Source organism: Ovis canadensis, chromosome 21 (assembly GCF_042477335.2).
Source record: "Ovis canadensis isolate MfBH-ARS-UI-01 breed Bighorn chromosome 21, ARS-UI_OviCan_v2, whole genome shotgun sequence".
NCBI classification, from domain to species: Eukaryota; Metazoa; Chordata; class Mammalia; order Artiodactyla; family Bovidae; genus Ovis; species Ovis canadensis.
Window position 1 is genome coordinate 62,479,653 of NC_091265.1, and position 22,273 is coordinate 62,501,925.

The 22,273-nt window shown below is 57.2% G+C and overlaps 1 protein-coding gene across 2 annotated transcripts in view; it reads left to right on the forward strand.

The window, feature by feature from the left end:
• IGHMBP2 (immunoglobulin mu DNA binding protein 2) overlaps window positions 1–22,205 on the forward strand; it is a 25,561-nt gene extending 3,356 nt beyond the window's left edge. Inside the window, exons 3-15 of one of the 2 annotated variants that reach the window (XR_011251922.1) lie at window positions 1,461–1,644; window positions 2,224–2,321; window positions 5,777–5,940; window positions 6,937–7,137; window positions 8,982–9,129; window positions 13,651–13,825; window positions 15,525–15,707; window positions 15,969–16,087; window positions 16,521–16,615; window positions 17,640–17,763; window positions 18,366–20,295; window positions 20,472–20,644; window positions 21,147–22,205. Coding sequence is in view for 1 of the 2 variants with exons in the window: in XM_069566428.1 (XP_069422529.1) it covers window positions 1,461–1,644; window positions 2,224–2,321; window positions 5,777–5,940; window positions 6,937–7,137; window positions 8,982–9,129; window positions 13,651–13,825; window positions 15,525–15,707; window positions 15,969–16,087; window positions 16,521–16,615; window positions 17,640–17,763; window positions 18,366–19,202; window positions 20,472–20,644; window positions 21,147–21,344 (2,699 nt within the window). In the remaining variant the exon portion in view is untranslated. The remainder of the gene's footprint in view (window positions 1–1,460; window positions 1,645–2,223; window positions 2,322–5,776; window positions 5,941–6,936; window positions 7,138–8,981; window positions 9,130–13,650; window positions 13,826–15,524; window positions 15,708–15,968; window positions 16,088–16,520; window positions 16,616–17,639; window positions 17,764–18,365; window positions 20,296–20,471; window positions 20,645–21,146) is intronic. The other variant, XM_069566428.1, reaches the window with a different exon arrangement.
• Window positions 22,206–22,273: the final 68 nt, after the last annotated feature.

Here is a 22,273-nt window from a genome sequence, read left to right on the forward strand (position 1 = left end):
CGAGGTTGATGAATAACTGAAAAACAGAAGGTTGGAGGAAGGTGGTCCTTTAGGTGGAAAGGCACAGATCTGAAATCTGATGTGTTGCGACAGCTCCCGATCAGACATAGGTGGGGTTGGTTGTTAGGTTTCCATCTTCTGAAGAGCAGTTTTAAGGCTGTGTAGCTTAGAGATGTGAACTCTGCCATGTGGGCCCCACTCGGGGCAGCTGGTGGGGAAGACACAGTGGGGTTGGAGCCCCCGGCACTCAGCCCCATGGAGACTCCCCCACCCCATGCACAGAACCAGACCTTGGGCCCAGGCAGGGGAACTGCTGCCACCTTCTCTTTGTCTTTAAAAGTTGGGGAGGGAGACAGGAAAGATTCAAGGTACAGATGAAACTCGTTTCCTAGAAGGAAAATAGGTCAGGACTAAAATCACGTCTGGTGCCTGGTTGATATGTGGCGTGGACTCTGACTCAGAATAAATGGGGTGTGAGTACGTGGGGGGCTCTGGCTGAATCTCCACGTGGACTCTGGTTCGGGCAGAACTGTTGGTGTTCAGGGGACAGAAGCACTGAGCCTGGCGGGCTTGGGCAGGAAGGGGCGCGTGGGCTGCGATCACTGGCAAGTGGCCCTGGGCACAGAGGGGTCGCCTGGGCCTGGCTCCTCTCTGCATCTTGGCTCCGCCCTCTCCTGGGTTGGCTCCTTCTCAGGCCCCACGGGGTGGCAGCTCCAGCCTGTCCATCTGCCCTGGTTTCTGGTCTAGGGGGAAGGGTGAGGGCCTCCTTCCAGCTTGCCTGGGCAAAAGTCTAAGGCTCCGATTGGCCCCAGGCTCACCCCCGAGGGGCGTGTGAAGCCCTGATTCGCTTGAGTGTGGGTCGAGTGCCCCATGCCCCTCAGACTTGCCTGGTGGAGGGTGAGTCACCAGAGCTGTCACAGGGGCGGGAAGCCCAGCTGAGTGGCAGCAGCCCCTTCCCTCCTTCAGCAGTGGTCGCTGTCCACCTGGAGTGCCCGCCCCCAGGTGAGCTCCTGTGCCCACCCTGTTCGGGGCCCGCCCTGCTTACCTGTCTCCCCGCAGAGCGGCCCGCCCCACATGCCCTGCAGTGACCCTGTGCTCACTGCCCTCACTGACGCCCTTGGCGCCGACCCCGCCAGGTGGTTCGGTTTGCTCCCCTCCTCCCAAAGTGAGGGCGGGAACTGTGATTTATTCCTGATACAGACCAGCGCCCAGGACAGTGCCAGGCGCAGAGGAAGACTTTAAATATTTTACTGACTGTCATGTTTGTGTTAAGCAGTTCATTTCGTGCAAGTGAATTTAATTATGTAATGTGAGTTAGAAGTGTTTTTTTTTGCTGCTACCAACTTCATTTCTAATGAAAGTAACAGTTACAGTAGTTGAAATGTGCTGGCGTTTGTTGAATGAAATAATTCTCGTTTAATTTTGTTCAGCATTTACGTAACTGGTCTTTGCTCCTGCAGGTGACATCGTGGGTCTGTATGATGAAAGCGGTCAGCTGGCCACTGGGATCCTGACCCGCATCACCCAGAAAGCGGTCACCGTGGCCTTTGATGAGTCCCACGATTCCCAGCTGAGTTTGGACCAAGAGCATTCCTACAGACTGTTGAAGCTTGCCAACGATGTGACGTACAAGCGACTGAAAAAGTAAGTGTACGTAACTGGAAATCACACGTGCTGCTGCCGCTGCTAGGTCGCTTCAGTCGTGTCCGACTCTGTGCGACCCCACAGATGGCAGCCCACCAGGCTCCCCGCCCCTGGGATTCTCCAGGCAAGAACACTGGACTGGGTTGCCATTGCCTTCTTTGGAAATCACACGTACCATTTTCCCTGAATGTATCTCATTCCTACTGGAGAAGACGGCAAGCACCTGGGGTCTGGGGTTGGTTGCATGCCCCTTGAGACAGATGGTGGGCTTTCCTGGTGGCTCAGATGGTGAAGAACCTGCTGGCCATGTAGGAGGCCTGGGTTCGATCCCTGAGTTGGGAAGATCCCCTGGAGGAGGGAATGGCAGCCCACTCCAGTATTCTTGCCTGGAGAATCCCATGGACAGAGGAGCCTGGGGGGCTCCAGTCCACGGGGCCATAACAAGCTGGACACGACTGAGCGACTAAGCACTATCACTGTGGGAGGTGGGTGGGCAGGGGCGGCAGTGTTGCGGGGGCCTCAGGCGCTGTGTCGATCCTGGTTGTCACTAAGCTCCTCGTTTTCCCTGTCCCTTGGCAGAGCTCTGATTTCCCTAAAGAAGTATCACTCTGGCCCTGCGTCCTCGCTCATAGAGGTCCTCTTTGGCACAGCAGACCCCAGTCCTCCCAGCGAGATGTGTAAGAGCTTTTGATTTTCCTTTCCCGATTGAAGTCACTATGGGTAGTATTGTGACCGGTGTGACCGCAACCAGGGTGATCTCGGGCGATTTTAACAAGAGTTTGCGAATGTGCAGGGAGAAGTTTAACTTAGTGTCTTTATAAATTTCTTTGTGTGACTTAAACAAGTCAGTTATCTGCACACAGTGTCAAAGAAGTGGCTCATTCCATTGTTGTTGTTTTTAAATAATGCTGTTCCTAATGTATCTGAATATTTTATTTTGAAGTGGGAGGATATTTCTTCTGCGTCAGTGACCTGAGAGAACAGAGGATGTCCGATCTTACTGGGTTGGCCAAAAGGTTCGTTTGGGTTTTTCCATAAGGTATTCCTCATTGACTATGCTAAAGCCTTTGACTGTGTGGATCACAACAAGCTGTGTAATAAAAATTCCCACTCTTAAAGAGATGGGAATACCAGACTACCTTACATGCCCCCTGAGAAACCTGTATGCAGGACAAGAGGCTACAGTTAGAACTGGACATGGAGCAACGGACTGATTCAAATTTGGAAAAGGAGTACGTCAAGGCTGTATATTGTCACCCTGCTTATTTAACTTATATGCAGAGTACATCATGCGAAATGCTGGACTAGGTGAATCACCAGCTAAAATCAAGATTGCTGGGAGAAATATCACGAACCTCAGGTATACAGATGATACCACTTTAATGGCAAAAAGTTAAGAGGAACTATAGAGCCTCTTGCTGAAGGTGAAAGAGGAGAGTGAAAAAGCTGGTTTAAAATTGAGCATTCAAAAAATGAAGATCAGGTCATCTAGTCCCATCACTTATTGGCAAATAGATGGGGAAACAATGGAAACAGTGACAGACTTCTTCTGGGGGTGGGGGGGTGCTCCAAAATCACTGCAGATGGTGACTGCAGCCACAAAATTAAAAGACTCTTGCTCCTTGGACAAAAAGCTATGTCAGACCTAGACAGTGTTTTATAAAGCAGAGACATCACTCTGCCAACAAAGGTCCATCTAGTCAAACCTATGGTTTTCCAGTAGTCATGTATGAATGTGAGAGTTGGATCGCAAAGAAAGCGGAGTGTCAGAGAATTGATGCTTTCAAACTGTGGTGCTGGAGAAGACCCTTGAGAGTCCTTGGACTGAAAGGAGATCCAACCAGTCAATCCTAAAGGAAATTAACCGTGAATATCCATTGGAAGGACTGATGCTAAAGCTGAAGCTCCAGTACTTTGGCCACCTGATGCAAAGATCCAACTCATTGGAAAAGACCGTGATGCTTGGAAAAATTGAGGGCAAGAGGAGAAGGGGGCAACAGAGGATAGGATGGTTGGATGGCATCACTGACTCAAAGGACGTGAGTTTGAGGAAACTCAGGAGATAGTGGAGTGCAGAGGAGCCTGGTGTGCTGCAGTGCATGGGGTTGCAAGGAGTCGGACACGACTTAACAGCTGAACAACAGCAACAACATAAGGTGTTACGGAAAACAGAACATCCACGGTCTCTCCCGAGGTGTCCACTGCAGAGGTGACCACGCTGACTCCATGGGCCCTGGGTGCTACCTGGACAGATTGGACTGAAACACGCTTGTGTGAGAGCCTCTGAGCCAGAGCTCCTGCATGTGCCCTGCTCCCCTGGATGCCGGCTACAACCGGGGCCCCTCGTGTTCCCTGAAACGGCAGAGATGGTGCTAGTTTCCACCACACCTATGGGATGTTACGGAAACATCTGAACAAACCTTTTGGCCAACCCAGTGCTATATGCCTGATAGCGGTTTTTTATGGTTTGAAGAATCTCAGTCCTCAATACCTCTGATTGTTTTTTCTGTGTCCTTCAAATTGAGGAGAGCTTATATCTGATTGTGACATGTGTTAGTCACAGAACATTTAGAAATAAACAAGGGGAGGGAAATCACTAAAACACCTGTCACGCAGAGTTAGCCTCACTGATGGGCGTGTGTATTCAGATAGCTGTTTTTCCGCATCCATGTAGAACAGGGTGTCTCTTTCACTTACACACCCCCCCCCACACACACACCCACTGTTCTCACTCACGTTGGTCTGTGCACTCTCTCGTCTCCTTCAGTGTCTGGGAAAACCTCATTTTGAGGGGTTTGTTACCTCCTCAAGCAGCTGCCCTTCACTGAACGGTTCTCCAGACGCTGGACTTGGCAGTTTATGCAACATCTCTTCAGGGGTTCTAACACAAGGGCCACCCCATACCCTTCTCCCGGCACACTTGCGCTGACACCCTGGCGGTGGTGTCTGTACGCTCAGGGCTGCTTCCTATGGGGTTGGCCAAAAAAGTTGTTCACGTTTTTCTGTAACATGTTACTAACTTTTTGGCCACCCCAATACTTTCTCAAACTCTGAGAGCACATTTAAATGAGATTTTGTTTCTGGGCTTCCCTGGTGGCTCAGTAGTGAAAAACCTGCCTGCCAGTGCAGGAGATCTGGGTTCAATCCCTGGGTCAGGAAGTCCCCTGGAGAAGGGCATGGCAACCCACTCCAGTATCCTTGCCTGGAGCATTCCATGGACAGAAGAGCGTGGAGGGCTACAGTCCGTGGGGTTGTGAAAGAGTGGGACACGACTTGGCAAGCAAACAAGAGCCACACATACACAATTACAACCTGTCAGTTTTCTCAAAGAAGATTTTCTTTCTGCCAGCCAGTTAGCGAGAGGCTGCTCTGAGCTGGGAAGGAGGTGAGCGCCGTCCTTGCTGCAGAGTGTGCCCTGGGTGTATCCGGCGTCCAGGGGAGCAAGGGCACGGTGTGGCGGCCAGGATGCACGCAGGAGCTCTGGCTCACAGGTTCCCATGGTGCCTGCAAGTGTCTCAGTCTTGCCTGTCCGCATCAGCCCCCTGTGCCCGTGCGGTCAGCCAGCACAGCCATCTCCGCAGTAGGCAGCGTGGGCTGGAGGCTACGGACTCGGGGCTGGACACAGCGGCACCGGCTCTGAGCATAGAGCTTACGAAGCAGATCGTCAGTCTTGCTTATGGAAAATTCAGATTGGAAATACCATCCTGGATCTGCTAGTGATTCTTTTCATTGTTTGCTTTTGTGGTTTTACGGCCACGTAAAAAGGAACACTAGGGTGGGAACAGATATGTTCCAAGAGATATTTACTTCCCAGGGATCTGTTTTTCTGGAGCGTGAGTTGGCTGACTTTGTCAGTAAAGGGACAAGTGGTGAACACTCTAGGCTGTGTGGGCCGGGGCAGCGGTGGGCAGCTGGGGACGGTCCCCTAGGGAGCCTGCACACAGGACCTGCGGATTCCTGTCCAGGGGAAGACTTCTGAAAACCAAGCAGGTTGACTTTGTGTTGTCTGCTGACCCAGGGGAGGCCCAGCTCTCTCCCTGTCTCATGACATCCTGTATTTCCATCGGGGTGGGGTTGAGGGAACGGCACTGGGTCACGGGGAGCCAGAGCCTCACTGTTGCTTGTCCCACAGCCCCGCTGACCTTCTGCAACCCCGCCCTGGACGCCTCCCAGCAGGAAGCGGTCCTGTTCGCACTGTCCCAGAAGGAGCTCGCCATCATTCACGGGCCCCCAGGAACTGGGAAGACCACCACCGTGGTGGAGATCATCCTTCAAGCTGTGAAACGGGGCTCAAAGGTGGGCGTGGGCACCGCGTCCCTGCAGACACCCGTCACTCAGGTCTGCCATGCTTGCAGGCCCTGAAGGGCCCAAGCCCAGGTTCCAGGACTTGGGTAGGAACGTACCCACGCTTTTACTGACTGACCACTAGGCTGCACCCCTGTTGGTGTCTGACAGCGCCAGGGGTGTGGGCTTGTTCTCGGGGCTGTGGGTCTGTTCTCGGGGCTGTGGGTCTGGACTGGGGAGGCCTGGGGCACTGTCCGCTGGGCCACAGTCCAGGAGCCACCCGCTCAGCACCCGTGCTGTGTGCTCAGGCCCCTGCTGGGCAGGCAGGTGACCCGGCCCGTCTGTGCTCTTCAGGAGAAGGCCCTGCAGCCAGTCATGGGAGACAGACCTCTTTTGGTTAATTCAAGGGTCCCGTTTCCCGGTTCCTGAGATGTGGGATGGGATGGTGTGTGTTACCGTTCACTTAGATTGTTAATGGTTGAGAGAGGCTCTTTTACCCTCAACACGAGTTATTGTGGATTCTGAGCATGTGAAGCGGTTGTTACCTTTCTGGGTCATAAATGTTGGATAAGGATAAGAGCTGGAGCAGTAACAGTCAAGATCTGTAGGTCGACGTTCCCTGGGTCCTTCTTATGAACCAGGCACCCGTCTAAGCCTTTGCAGCGTTTGCTCCTTCAGTCCTCAGAGAGATGGGTGTCCTGGCCCTGACCATCCCAGGACACGTCGAGGCCTTTTCCTTCTGGTTGCCGGTCAGCCTTTCTGGTCTTGGGAGCCCCGTAGGTTCTTTCAACCTGAGGTCTAGAACCCAGATGTCATGTCCGTGTGCAGTAGCGTGACCATCAGGCCGTCTGCACCAGTCCTCACAGCTGGACGTTTACTCTGTAACGTCACCAGCTGTACATGCTCCACCCTCCTCTCTTTAACTTCAGGACTTCCCACTTGTTCTAATGTAAACTTAGGTGATTTTGTTTAGAAACCCCCAAGCCGAGCTTGAGCTGTGCCCTCCAGGTTCTGTGCTGTGCGCCCTCTAACGTTGCTGTGGACAACTTGGTGGAGCGGCTGGCCCAGTGGAAGCAGAGGATTCTCCGCCTCGGCCACCCAGCCCGCCTCCTGGACTCCATCCAGCAGCACTCGCTGGATGCGGTCTTGGCACGCAGCGACGGCGCCCGGATCGTGGCCGACATCAGGAGGGACATTGACCAGGCCTGGGTGAGTAGCTCTCTGCCGTGTCTGCCCCTCGTGTGGCTCTCTGGTCTGCAGTCTTTGCCAGGAGCAGGTGGCGTCCTCCGGCGTTTCTCTGGCCTTCGCCGAGTCACAGACCGGGCTGAAACATTGGGCCTGCCCATGTCTGCTGGAGACCTGTGCTCAGCACTGAATGGGGACTCACTGTCTTCAGGGCGGTTTCATGAAGAGGCGAGCAGTTGTCTTGCAGGAAACATTGCTCTTAAGGGCTCCCTGTGTCTGGCATGTTGGCTGGATAATGATGGCAAGGAAAAAAAAAGCAGGCCGAAAGTAAAAACTCAGAAAATACGCGTCCTCCCTAATTTTTCAGTCCATTAACATAAAACACGATGTAGGGGCTTCCCTGCTGGTGCAGTGGTGAGGAATCCACCTGCCAGTGCAGGGGACGCAGGCTCGACCCCTGATCCGGGAAGACCCCGCTTGCCGCGGAGCATCAGGCCGTGGGCAGCACAGCTGTTGACCCCGTGTTCTCGAGCCTGGAGCTGAGCCCTTGAGCTCCCCAGCGAGAGAAGCCACCACGGTGAAAAGCCCGCGCACAGCAACGGAGACCCAGCTCAGCCAGAAAGAGAAACAGAAAGTGGAATGTAGTCCTCGTGAGAAGGAACTCGGTAGCTGATAGGTCAGGGGGAAGTGCAGTTTCTAGAACTTTCAAGCTCTTTGGTTCTCTAGTTTACACATCCCCCCACACCCCGATTCCCTCAGTTGCACGTCTGCCCTTTGCTCACCACCAGCCCACCTCCTTGTGTCCGGGCCTCACAGGGCTGATGTGGAGACTCGGCCTTCCCCGAGGCCCACAGGGGAGTGGGGACTCCAGGGGCAGACAGGACATTCGAAGGCTCACTCAAGGTTGAAGACGCTGGAGGGCTGCACCGATGTGATTCATGCCACCGCGCGTGTGCATGGCTTCATTTTCTTGTTCCTGATTATTTTTTACTTTTTGGCTGAGCTGCAGGGCCTGTGGGATCTTAGTTCCCCAACCAGGGATCAAACCCGTGCCCCCTGCCCTGGGAGTGAGCACAGTCTTATCCGCTGGACGGCCACAGAAGTCCCCCTTGTTTTCAAATCTGTGCTTTGAGGGTTCTCTTCTCTGTAAGGCAGGCATCCCGCTTATCGCTCCTACCGAAATACCTTTCCAAGTAGAAACCACAAATAAGGAAGGGGTTATGTGTCTTTTGCATCTGGAAGTAAGTCAAGGTCTAGGTGAACATTTAGGGGCTGGAGCAAATGTTTTCCTCTCCCGACGAGTGTGGAATGCTGAGAGGAGCTCCGCCTCCCTCTGTGTAGACCGCCGGGCCCAGTGCTGCAGCAGCAGGCACCGTTTCTTCCCCGGGAGCGCTGCTGATGACTGCGGGGCGGGGCCGGCTCCCCGGGCTGAATTTACTGCTCTCTGGGGCCCCACACTCCCTCCAGCCTCTCCCTGCACAGCTGACAGTGACTTTGAAGGCCCTGAGGCCAGTCAGGGCATCACCTACACAGATCTGTTGCTCTTTCAAGAAAGACTTTAAAATATATATATATATAAAGTATTTATGTATTTGGCTGCACTGGGTCTTAGCTGAAGTACAGGATCTTTAGCTGTGACATGTGGACCCTAGTTCCCCCACCAGGGACTGAAGCCAGGCCTGCTGTTCTGGGCACGCAGAGCCCTGGCCCCTGGACCACTAGGCAAGTCCCGAGACTTTTGACTTTCTATCACCTTCAAAGGACCTTAGGGAAGTGGCCCAATTGATGATAAGTAAAAGTGCTTTGTGAATTAAAAAGAGCTAAAAACAAAGTCGAGTCAGAATTATTATCTTTCCTTTTCTTTGTAGGCGAAAAACAGAAAGACCCAGGATAAGAGAGAGAAGAGTAATTTTCGAGATGAAATCAAGCTGCTGAGGAAGGAGCTGAAGGACAGGGAGGAGGCAGCCATGCTGGAAAGCCTGGCGGCGGCCAGTGTAATCCTCGCCACAAACACAGGTGAGGGGCCCGGCGTCCACCGCCCCGCCTGCCTCAGCGCCCCGCGGAGGTGGGGAGCGTGCCCACTTGTCCGCTTTCTGGGAGCGTTTCATAGAGGTGTCTTTAAGATCTGGTAGAATGCACCAGTGGAGCCCCTCTGGGTCTGGAGTGTTTTCCTCAGGAGTCTTTTATTTTTTTTTTTAATTTTTATTTTTACTTTATTTTGCTTTACAGTACTGTATTGGTTTTGCCATACATTGACATGAATCAGCCATGGGTGTACATGAGTTCTCAATCCTGAACCCACCTCCCACCCCATATCATCTCTCTGGATCAGCCCCGTGCACCAGCCCCAAGCATCCTGTATCGAACATAGACTGGCAATTCGTTTCTTACATGATAGTATACATGTTTCAATGCCGTTCTCCCAAATCATCCCACCCTCTCCCTCTCCCACAGAGTCCAAAAGTCCGTTCTAAACATCTGTGTCTCTGTTTGCTGTCTCGCATACAGGGTTGTCATTGCCATCTTTCTAAATTCGACATATGTGTGAGAATACTGTATTGGTGTTTTTCTTTCTGGCTTACTTCACTCTGTATAATAGGCTCCAGTTTCATCCACCTCATTAGAACTGATTCAAATGTATTCTTTTTAATGGCTGAGTAATACTCCATTGTGTATATATACCACAGCTTTCTTATCCATTCATCTACTGATGGACATCTAGGTTGTTTCCATGTCCCGGCTATTATAAACAGTGCTGTGATGAACATCGGGGTACACGTGTCTCTTTCACTTCTGGTTTCCTCGGTCTGTATGCACAGCAGTGGGATTGCTGGGTCATAAGGCAGCTCTATTTGCAATTTTTTAAGGAATCCCACACTGTTCTCCATAGTGGCTGTACTAGTTTGCGTTCCCACCGATAGTGTAAGAGGGTTCCCTTTTCTCCACACCCTCTCCAGCATTTATTGCTTGTAGCCTTAGGAGTCTTTTAATTGCAAATTCAGTTTCCTTAATTGTCGTAGAATATTCAGGGTGTCTCTTCTCAAGAGAGCTTGTGTCTTTCAAGGAATTTGTCTGTTTAATCTAAGTCTTTGAATTCCCAGGCATAAAATTGTTCATAGTAACCCCTTATAATTAAAAAAAAAAAATCTGTAGCGTCTGTGACAACGTTACCTCTTTCACTTCTGAGATTAGTAACTTGCATCCTATTTTTTTTCCTCTGATCTTCTGGCAAGAGGGGTATTAATTTTATCGATCCCCTCAAAGCGCCAGCTTTTGGTGTCGGCAGCTCTCTCTGTCGTTTTCCTGTTCCCTGTTGCACTGACCTCGGCATTGGTTCATGTGGGCTCCCTCTGTCCGCTCACCTGGGTTTAATTTGCTCTTCAGTTCCCCTTTTCTTCCGGTGGACGTGGAGGGCTTTGACTCGTATTGATTTGAGACCGTCATCTTCTGTGCTGTAGGCATTTAGTGTTGTACGTGTTTTCCCGTGCACTATTTCCACGGCATCCCGTAACTTCTAACGTGTGTTTGCATTTTCATTCATGGTGAAATAAACCGTCTCATTTCCCTTTTCTTTTTTGACCCACAGTTATTTAGAATTGTGTCATTCTCCTTCCATATATTTGGGGGTTTTCCAGATATCTTCCTGTGGTTGATTTCTTATTCAGTTCCATGTGGGCAGAGGATACACTGTGTATGACTCAGATTATTTCATCGAGATATGTTTCATGGTCCAGAATGTGGTCTTTGTGAGTGTTCCGTGCACACTTGAAAGGAACACCTTCCCTGGTTCTGTTGAGGTTTCCTGTCATGGTTGATACTGTGGTTCAAGTCAGTATCCTTACTGATTTCCTGTCTTCTCATCCTGTCACTTACTGAGAGAGGGGTGTTGAAATCAACTGTAATTGTACATCTGTTTCTTCTTGGAGTTCTGTCAGTGTTTGCCCCGTGTCCTCCATAGCTCTCTTATTAGGGGCTTGAATGTTATGGTCTCTTTATTAATTAACCAATTTATCATCCTGAAACGACCTTCATTATCCCTAGTGTGTTCTCTTTTTTGAAATATTATTTAGTTGTTCAGTTGTGTCCGACTCTTTGCGACCCGCCAGTCCTGCGAGGACCACAGCCCCCCAGAGGACTGTCCATGGGATTCTCCAGGCAAGTATACTGGAGCGGGATGCCATGCCCTCCTCCAGGGGATCTTTCCGACCCAGGGATTGAACTCTCGTCTCTTGTGTCTTCTGCACTGTAGCGGATCTTTTACCCCTGAGCCCCTTGGGAAGCCTTCTGAAGTCTGCTTTGGTATAAAAGCAGTCACTCCAGCTGGAGACCACGTTTGGCGGCTTTAGGCCTTTCTGATGTGGCCAGTCGATTCTTAAAAGCCAGCGAGTGAAAGAGAGTTGTAGCAAGATGGGTTACACTCTTTGGTAACATCGCCACGACATGAACCCCCCTGTCGCTTTGGCCGTATTCTGTTGGCTCAAAGCAAGGCCCAGGTCTGACCCTCACTTCAGGGGAAGGGGCTACACAGGGTGTGACTGCTAGGAGGCCAGGATCAGGATTGGGTGGGCGGCCCTGAGGGTCTGTCTGCTGCCGCCGCTCAGAGGGGCTGCGCTCAGGAACAGAGCCCAGCTTCTGATTTACTCTGTAATCCTTGCTTTGTCCGGCTGTCTTTTAGATCAGACAGGATGGAAACAGGGTGCGCTAATACTGTCATGCTGGCTATCACACCCCGTGTCGCTGCCTCTTCTGGCGCCTTTTGCTTCTTCTGTGAATTTGCGTTCCTCTCTGGCGTCCTTCATGTCACCCTGAAGGACTCTCTTTAGTCTTTCTCGAAGGACAGGTCTCAGCTTTTCTTTACCTGGGTGTACCTTTTCTCTCCTCTGTTTTCGAGGGACTGTTGTGTTGGGGGCAGAGTTCTCGGTTGACAGTCTGAGTTGTACGAACATGCCGCCCCTGCCCTCTGCCTCCACGGTTTCTCGCGAGTCGGCAGCGTCAGTCTCTCTGAGGATCCGCTGCACGTGATGGAGCGCCGCTTTCTCTGTCTTCCGGCAGCGTGACTGTGACGAGTCTCCCCGTGGCTCCCTCTGGGTTAGCCCCGTGGAGCTTGTTGAGTCCCCTAGGTCTGGGCGCTGTTGTTTTCGTCAGATCGCGAAGCTTCCACACTCCATTACTGTTCCAGTGCTCCCCTGGCCCCTTTCTCGCTCCGTTCCCTCGTGGGCTCCTGGGATGTGCTCGTCGGTGCCCTGGACGGTGTCCTGTGGGTCTCCGAGGTGCTGGGCATTGCCCTTCGTTATTTTTTTGTTCTGTTTCTCCGACTGAATAATTCAGCTGGCTTGAGCTCACGTTTGCTGGTTCCTCTGCCTGTTCAAATCTGCTGTTTAGCTCTTCCGGTGAATTTCAGCTATTGTACTTTTCAACTGCAGAGTGTATTTTTTTTTTTATGGCTTAAATCATTAATTTTTATTTTTTTTTTTTATTTTATACCAGAGTACAACTGATTTATAACGTTGTGAGTTTTGGGCTTTTTTTAAAAGGTAATTTCTGTCCCTTTATTGATAGTCTTGGTGGGACATCATTCTCAGACAGCCTTTTATTTCGTTCGACGAGCCTTCCTTCTTCTCTTCGTACACGTTTAAAGTAGCTGATGGTAAAGTGTGTGTTTGGTAAGTCTGCCGTCTGGGCCTTCTCAGGAATGGTTTCTGTGGATCGCTTTCATCCGTGAGTGGGCCGTACTTCATTTCCTTGTGTGTCTTGTAACTTTTTGCTGGAGACTGACCATTGTAAACGGTGCTGTGTGGGATGCTGGAGGTCAGGTCGTCTTCCCTCCCCCGGTTTGTTCCTTCTCCTTGTGGTCATGTCTGTCCAGCGATTTTCCTGAGCGGCTCCTTGTCCTGGGCGCTGCTGCAGCCCTGCTCCCTTAGCTCACGGGCAGGTGATGGTTGGATGGAGGCCCTCCAAGTCCTGGGACCACCAAACCGCTCTGTGTCCAGGAAGGAGGAACTGGCTGTGGTGGTTTTGTGTCCTTGGGTACACGGTGATTTTTACCCAGCAGTTAATTGTTCTGTGTGTCCAGGAAAACACCTAAAAAGGGAATTAACTAAGCTCTAAATTCAGAAAATGATGCAGAAGTAGTGTTTACAATTAAGGCAGCCTTCTCTGGGGTCCCAGCCCCAGAAGGGAGAGTGACTGTGGTGAACGAAGTGCTGGGGTGGCCTGTGGCTGGGGCTCAGCACTCCACACCTGAGCGCGGGGGCTGGAGCCACGAGCCCCGGGACGTCCTGCTGACCCTTATTCCAAGAGGTGCTTATTCCAAGAGTGCTGGGGTGGCCCGTGGCTGGGGCTCACCACTCCACACCTGAGCGCGGGCTGGAGCCACGAGCCCCGGGACGCCCTGCCGACCCTCATTCCAAGAGGCGAACGTGCCACACAGGCCTTAATGCTTAGCCAGACTGTGAACCAGTGGCTCGCTGGGTCTCTCCCGGGGTGCCTGCAGCTGTTAGCGCCTCTGTGAAGGCTCATAGCTCCGGTTCCCACCAGGCGCCTCTGCGGACGGCCCGCTGAAGCTGCTGCCCGACGGCCACTTTGACGTGGTGGTCATCGATGAGTGTGCCCAGGCCCTGGAAGCCAGCTGCTGGATCCCCCTGCTGAAGGCCCGGAAGTGCATCCTGGCCGGAGACCACAAGCAGCTGCCCCCCACCATCGTCTCCCACAAGTGAGACCCCTCCGTCCTTCACCTGCCACCCCCTTGTGCGTCCCCCCAAGTCCAGCTCGGAAGCCCAGGCTCACCCAGAGGCCCTGGACCAGTGGGGAAGCCCGGCCCATGGACTGAGTTAAGATTGTGGGGGCAGGTGGCTCCCTCAGCGTCTGAGCCCTGACTTAGGGGAGGGAGAACCCGGGGGTCATTTTGGTTGAAGGTGCAGTTTCAGTTACACCCACACAGAGGAAGTAGGCTCTCACGATGTGTGACTTACAGACCCCAGAGATGGCGAAGGCAGGGTGTGGCGGGCGGGGACGGGCGGCTGGCTGGCCCGGGTCAGCAGCGGGCAGGGCTGGGGTGCCGTTGGCAGACCTGTCACCTGTAAGAGAGACAGTTTCGTGCGCCTCCCTGAGGGCACGCGGTCCACACACAGGGCTGCTGCACAGGGCCCCTAAGGCCTCCTCAGGAAGCAGCCACTGAGCCGAGGCCCCCGAGCCCTCCTCCTGGACAGCATCCATACCCACCTGTCACCTGTCACCCCAGGTTCAGGTGGTGGGGGCAGAGGTCACTAGCCTTTCCCTGTCTTTGGTCTCTATGGGGATTGTGGGAGGGGCCCCGGGTGAAGCAGAGCGGGAGCTGACGGTGGGAACTCTGAGCTCAGGGCCTTCTCTGGACGTGCAGATGCTGGTGTGGGCCTGTGGTCACGCTGTGACACCCCCAGGGCCGTGGCTCCGAGAACAGAGCTGTTGCTCACCGCTGGGTGTGCCATCCACCGTGTGCCCATGCTGGCTCCTTCAGACGCCAGCTAGGTCAGACCCTGAGCTCCTTGAGGGTGGGTCACCTGGCGTGTGCTCAGATCCTGCCTGTTGAGTGGATGTCCCCTAATGTGGCAGGTGGAGGTGTGAGGCTTGGGTGTGCGAGCAAGGCTGTTGGTGGAGCCAGCAAGAGGGGAGCAGGGACCCCAGAACTGAGGGGTGTGCAGGTCAGGGTCCCACAGGGAGAGGGTGTCTAGCCACCAGAGGCTTCAGAGTAAGGATCTGGAGGGGACTTTGGGCTGGATAAAGGGGGGACGGGAGTGTGCTTTGGAGAACTGTCCTGTGGGAGCCAGATGTCCGGGTAGGGGTGGGCGGGGATGCTGTCCAGGAGGAGGGCTCGGGGGCCTCGGCTCAGTGGCTGGTTCCTGAGGAGGCCTGAGGGGCCCTGTGGGGCAGCCCTCTGTGTGGACCACGTGCCCTCAGGGAGGCGCACGAAACTGTCTCTCTGGGGGATTTTGGGGCATTTGGGGGGATGTGTGGGGTGGGTCGAGCTGGGTGTTTCTGGGTTTGCAGTTGGGACTGGGTCCCTTCACCACTCATGCCCATGGCCCTGCTGTTGGTAGGTGCCTGTACTGAACAGTGGTAACCCAGGGAGGTTAGGAGGGAGCGCGGGGCCTGCAGCAGGCCCGGACACCGTCCCTTGGTGGGCCGAGGTCAGCTCTGCGCCAGGTGGCCCGGCTGGGTCCGGCTCCGTGGCTCGCTGGTAGACGTGGGCACTTCCAGGGGGCTGTTCCCTTAGTTCTGGGAGGGAAGTGGGCTGAGGTTTGAGGGCTGCCTCCCGCCGGCTCCTGGTTCAGGCTGCACTCGGGACTCGGGCCCCTTTTGAGGGCTGCTTCCTGCCCAGCCCCAGGTTCAGGCTGCACTCGGGACTCGGGCCCCTCGCTGCTCTCCCCGGGCAGGGCCGCGCTGGCGGGGCTGTCGCTCAGCCTGATGGAGCGCCTGGCGGAGCGACACGGAGCCGGGGCGGTGCGGATGCTGACGGTGCAGTACCGCATGCACCAGGCCATTGCGCGCTGGGCCTCGGAGGCCCTGTACCACGGGCAGCTCACCGCCCACCCTTCCGTGGCCGGGCACCTCCTGAGGTGAGTGACTCCGCTGTACCCGGCCCCGTGTCCCCTGAGCCACATTCCGTAAAGATGCGGGTGTGGAGGTCGCCTCTGAGACTGGATTTCTGGCCAGAGCACGGGTCAGGCTTCTCCAGGGTGAGGTCCTCTGACCACGATGACTGTGCTTCCCTCCCCCTGCTGTCTGGTGCGGGGTCAGGGCTGGGGAGGGCGCGGGAAGGGCAGCGGGGCCCTGCCTGTCGCCGGGGCCTCCCGTGTTCAGTGTCGGCCTGTGTGCAGGGACCTTCCGGGTGTGGCGGCCACCGAGGAGACGGGCGTGCCCCTGCTGCTGGTGGACACGGCTGGCTGCGGGCTGCTGGAGCTGGAGGAGGATGACGAGCAGTCCAAAGGGAACCCCGGTGAGCGGGCTGGCCCGGGCCCCTCTCAGTGGCCTGTGTCAGAGAGGAGCCGCGTGAGGGCAGGGGCGGGGGTCCTGAGCCAGGCGCCCTGGGCAATGGGGCACTGTGGGCGTGCTTGACGGATGGGCGGCCCCAGGTCAAGGCAGAGGGGGCCCCAGGTCAAGGCAGAGGGGGCCCAGACAGCAAGGGTCCCCCCTCGGGGCAGCCAGGTGGACGGGACGCACACCTGCTCCTCACTGAGAAGGGAGGCCCGTCCGCGGGGGCCCTGGGCCTTATGTGTGGAATCCGGCGTCCCCTCCCAGGAGGCCACCACAGGCTGAGCATGAGAGCCGCCTGTCGTCACAGCTGGAAAAGTGCTTAGGAAACCAGCGCTGGTGATGGGCGTCCGTGGAGAGTACCCCTCATGCTGAAGGGCCGTCTGTTCCCCCCTCAGGTGAAGTGCGCCTCGTTGGCCTGCATGTCCAGGCGCTGGTGGACGCAGGTGTCCGGGCCGCTGACATCGCCGTCATCACGCCATATAATCTGCAGGTGCGTGTCAGGGTGACTCCCCGCCGGAGGGGCTGGTGGAGCAGGCTGGTTGATGGACTCTGGTGGCCGAAAGCTGCAGGCTGAAAGCTGACCTCATCACAACTGCATCCAGGGCTCAGATGGACTCAGCAAGAGCTCTGTCCATCCATCCATCCATCCGCTGGCAGTGCCTTCCCCACCCCGTCCCGGGCTCTCACTGGCTCCCCGTGTCAGCTGATTGTCGGGCCTGCCCTTGGGGCCAGGCAGCCTCAGGCTAGTGTCCATTCACGCACTCCCGGGGATGGCCTGTCTCACGGTGTCCCCATGGGAGCCTTGGCTTGGAGTCTCCAGTCTGGCTCAGGTTGCCCCACACCCGAGCTGGTGGCTGTGACCAGTCGCCAGGTTCTTGCTTCCTCTCGAGTCAGCTCTCTGGCTTGTGGAACACCGCAGGGCTGGGCGTCTCCGGAGGCTGCCTGGGGAAGGTTGGGGGCGCCGCCTGGTGAAGGGTGCGGTGGTGGGCAGCAGATGCCCTAGACATCTCCTCCCTTCTCTTGGGCCTTTTTCCCATCTCCCCTCTCTGGGCTTGTATGCTCATGAAGCAAGGCCCGTCTCCTTTGGTAGGAAGAACTCACCTGCTTCCCAGATCGTGAGGTCTGGGCATGAGATGCCATCCCGGTTTAGAGGACACGCTTGGGGGTGCCTGAGCCCAAGCCGTGGTGGCATGAACGTCCATGCTGGGGTGTGGGTCACCCTGCCACGTCATGCCATGCCGGTTTAGAGGACACGCCTGGGGGTGTCTGAGCCCACGCCGTGGTGGTGTGAGCGTCTTTGCTGGGGTGTGGGTCACCCCGCCACGTCTGTGCGCTGCTTTGTTGTTCACGCGCATGCCCGTGGGAAGGGAGGTGCTCGGAGGCTGTCATCCCAAGGCTGCTGCGGGCCCCCTGGGCCGAGCGGCTGTGCGGGGCCCGGCCTCCGCCGGGTTAAAGGGCAGCGTGTGGGGCCCCCTGATGTGAGCTGTGATGCGAGGCCTGGCTCGGTGTTGCAGGTGGACCTGCTCAGACAGAAACTCGCGCACAGGCACCCAGAGCTTGAGATAAGGTCCGTCGACGGCTTCCAGGGCCGGGAGAAGGAAGCTGTGATCCTGTCTTTCGTCAGGTCCAACAGGAAAGGTGCGGGGCTGGGGCTTCCGCGTAGTCCAGTGGTTAGGACTCGGCGTTTCTGCTGCCCAGGGCCTGGGTTTGATCCCTGGTTGGGGAACTAGGATCTCACGAGCCTCTCAAAGTGGTTGTGGAGGTGGCCCCCGAGAGCCCAGAGCTCATCTCCTGGCCCCAAGGCCAGTATAGCTCAGGGCCTGGTTTCTGCAGCCAGGGCTTATGGATATTCCATTGGGTAAGAAATTTTTCCCCAGAAACAGTTGTTAGTGAATGGGCTCTGTCAGGTCGAAAACAGTTAAGGAGGAGTAAAGTGAAGCCAGGAGGCACACCGGAAGGTCCCTCGTGTGTTGGCCGTTGCTCCGGGCTGTGTCCTGGGTCTGAGCTCTGGCAGAGGACTCTGTACTGACTTGGGGATGAGTGGCAGGTGTCACTGCCAGAGCCCCAGGCAGGACTAGAGAACCGTCCTAGACAGCAGCCAGGGGGAGCCTGTGGACGGGACCCCACAGCTGTGGGGGTGGACGGAGCTCGGGCAGTCCTCTGGGGGAGGGTGGCGGACGGGGGAGCCTGCCTACCTGTCCCTTAGTCTCTGCCATCCGTGCACCCGGGCTGGTGTTCAGGTGAGGTGGGCTTCCTCGCTGAGGACCGGCGCATCAACGTGGCGGTCACCCGCGCACGGCGCCATGTGGCCGTGGTCTGTGACTCCCGCACGGTCAGCAACCACGCCTTCCTGAAGACCCTGGTGGACTACCTCACGGAGCATGGCGAGGTGCGCACGGCCTTCGAGTATCTTGACGACATCGTCCCCGAGAACTACTCCCACGAGGGTGCCCAGGCGGGCGGGAAGCCCCGGGGCTCTGCTGCAACAGCCAGGAGGAAGAAGCCAAGCGGGGCGCCCTTGGGCTCCTCCGAGCCGCAGCCTCGGCCCAGCCTTGATGGAGGCGGCGGCCGGGAGGGTGCCGGGAGCAGAGACGGTGCAGACGGCTTCAGGGCCACGATTATGGAGTTCATGGCAAGTGAGAAGATGCAGCTGGAGTTCCCTGCCTCCCTGAACCCACACGACAGGCTGCGGGTCCACCAGATCGCTGAGGAGTTTGGGCTGAGGCATGACAGCACCGGGAAGGGGAGGGAACGCTTCATCACGGTGAGCAAGAGGGCCCCGCCCACCCCTGCGGCGCCGGGCGGCAGAGCCCCTCTGTGTCCCGAGACCCCCAGCTCCAAGCAGCCGGAGCCCCCCGAGCAGCCGGAGCCCCCTGAGCAGCCGGAGCCCCCCGAGCAGCCGGAGCCCCCTGTCAGGGAGCCGAGCGGCCGGGACCAGCCGGACCTGAAGGCGCTGCACCTGGAGAGGCTGCAGAGGGCGGGGGCCCAGCAGGAGCAGCGGGCCCAGGAGGGGCCCTGCGCCCCGGGCCCCGCGCCCCGGAAGTTACCGGAGAAGAAGAAGAAGAGAGATGCGAGAGGTGAGTTGGTCGGCTCGTGGGAGCACAGGCGTGGCGTCCCCTCCACTGGGAGTGTGAGGCCCACCTGCCACCATGAAGAGGCAGGGCGCCTACTGCGGGGCCCCTGCCTGGGTCCTTCATCTTGAACCCCAAGCCCCCGCAGACCACGCCTGCCTCAGCGGCCTCTGTTCCTCGGGCTTCATGTGGGGTCCGGCCGGGCCACCGGAGCTCCTCCTGCAAGGAGAGGGCCAGAGGAGCAGCCGCGGTGGGCAGGGCCCGGGGACACAGAGTCAAGGCGGCCTGCAGGCCGCGGCCCCTTCCACCGGCTCGGGGGTCCCTGGCAGGGCTGTGCGCGCCACTGTCACGCCTGTGCCGCCTCCGCAGGCGCCCGGGGGCTGCTCGCTCCTCCCGCCACCGGCCCCCATGCGGTGTCACGCTGAGGCTGAGAGTCCAGGGCACAGCCTGGCTCTTCTGGGTGACCCTTGTCACAGCCGCGTTCCTCCAGGAAAGGCCATGGGGTTGGTCCTCTTCCCTGGGCCCCCGAGCCCTGGGGTGCACAGCCCAGAGCTGTCTCCCCGCCTCGGGCCTGTCTGCGCTCGCTCCATGTCGTGAGCTGAGCGGGGGGACAGGAGACGCCGACCCCCCCACGGGAGCGGACACCCTGCTTCTGCCTCCGCCACGCTCAGAACACGTGACTGCACGGGTGTGGCCGGAGGATGGTCTTCCTTTGAGGGGGGTGTGGGTGGCGGCCACGTGAGAACAGTGCCCCTGGGAGTCGGCGCCCACCCCAAGGGAGCTGGCGCCGCCGGAATTAAAGACGCCATCTAGGGGTTATAGTCGTGTCGCCTTCCCCCTCCTGAGCGTTTCCCTACAACTTTAAAGGATTTCCACACAACTGTCTGGTTACAGATGTCACCTTTCCTTACACTGGGCTGTGAAGGAATACACTGTGTCTCCCTGGATGGCAGGGTTAGTCTGGGGATTTGAGTTTACAGTCAGCAACGTGAAGGACATGCTCATATTTAAATGCTCTTCTGGATTTGTGTTGCTGAGCTTTGAGGAGTGCGCGCCCCGCCTGCTGGTCCCCTCCGGACGCCCCCGGCCGCACCTTCCGGTGAGGGTCCCTGGGCTCGTAAGGGACCCGCTCCATCAGCGTCTGCTCACGCGCGGGGGCCCTGAGGGCAGGGGTCCGGCTGGCTGCGCGACAGGCAGATGTGGGCCCCGCGGGGAGTTGGCGTCCGACTTCCTCGTCCTTGCCTGTTGGGGTGACTGACGCCTGTCTCCCCCCAGGACCCGCAGCCATAGAGCTGCCCGCCGAGGAGGACTTTGACGCCCTGGTCTCGGCCGCCATCAAGGCAGACAACACCTGCGGCTTCGCTAAGTGCGCGGCCAGCGTCGTGACCCTGGGCCAGCTCTGCCTGCACTGCGGCCGCCGCTACTGCCTCGGCCACCACCTGCCTGAGGTCCGTGGCCCTGGGGGACCTGGGCGGGTGGGCTCCGGGCAAACCGTGGGCCTGTGTGTGTGTGAGAGAGATGCGCATCCAGGCTCTGGGCTTGTGTGCGCACCCCCACACAGCCCGTGGGCCTGCGCTTCTGTGTGCATCGTGCGTGTATAGACTGTGGGCCTGTGTGTGTGTGAGTGACCCCTAAGTGGACCCTGCCCTGCTGGGGAGGCACGGGACCCCGCCCCGCACTGCCGTGTGCTTGGAGGAGGGTCTGTGCTGAGCCCAGAGCAGGGGGCCAGGAAGGGTTTGGGGCTCTTCACCAGCCCTGCCAGGGCGTGGACCCTTCCTGCCCCCCCAGCCCTGCACTGGGAGCCTGTGGGTGAGAGTCTGCGTGTGGAGAGAGCAGGGAGCCCCTCCGAGGTCGACGCTGGGGGTCCGTGGCTCCCGAGTGCTGCGTCGGCAGAGCTGGGGACTCGTCTGTCCCCACTCCTGGCCCAACACTGCCTGTTGTGACCCCCAGGTCCATGGTTGTGGGGAGAGGGCTCGCGCCCATGCTCGGCAGAGGATCAGCCGGGAAGGGGTCCTCTACCCCGGCAGTGGGACCAAGGACAGGTCCCTGGACCCCGCCAAGCGGGCCCAGCTGCAGAGGAGGCTGGACAAGAAGCTGGACGAGCTGACCGGCCAGAGGCGGAGCAAGAGGAAGGAGAAGGGCAAGTGAGGCGGGCGCCCTGCTGCCCCCGCAGCCTCTGGGACCAGTGGGACCTGCAGCGCCTTTCCCTTCCTGGTGGTGGACCCACGCGGCTGCGTGGCAGCCAGACCCACATCGACCCCTGGCCGCGGGGCGAGGTGCCTGCCAAGGACCCAGCGACAAGCTGCTCTGACGTTCCGGGACAAGGTGGAGAGGCTGGGGGACCCCAGCCCAGGCCGCTTCTCAGGGCTGCTGTGGGGGGTGGGAGCCCTCGTGCATGCCCCACCCCCGCCCCGGAGCGTCTCCTGCGAGCCTGCCATCCGGGGTGCGTCGTTCTGCCGCTGCCGGGTCGTGCGCTCCCCTGAACTTGGGCCTGGGCCTGTGACCCTGTGAAGGTGACGGATGGCCTCATAGCCCAGGGCAGCAGCTCCCGGCCCTTCAGGTCAGATAGGACAGAGGACGTCTTGGAGCCAGCGCTTCTCCCAGACGTCCCCACGTGCGGCTCGGCCCGCAGCGGGTCTGTGACCTCACCGGAGCTGGTTCCCGTCTCTCTTCCCTGGGGGCCACAGTGACTCCACCCTGACCCCAACCAACGCAACTCTGGCCATTCTGGTGCCCTGTAGGTCGGAGGTCATGTCCGGGCGTGCTTTGGGAAGGCTCCCTGCCACACCCACCGACCCGTGTCACTGTCCACAGTGGTGGTGTCAGGGAAGAGCCCCCTAGTGCCCCAGCCTAGCCGAGCCTGCAGACCCAAAGCCCCTGGAGGGCTACCTCAGGGTCCCTTCTTGAAGAGAACCTCAGATGGATGTTTTATTTTATTCTCGGAGCTTTATTTGTTTCAAAGGAATATAAATTATTTAAAAATTAAATGAAAACGTGCATATGGCCGCAGTATGTTTTTCTTTGATGATGTTCTTCCATTTTTTCACTTTGGCCTGATTTAGATGGGTTTACACCCC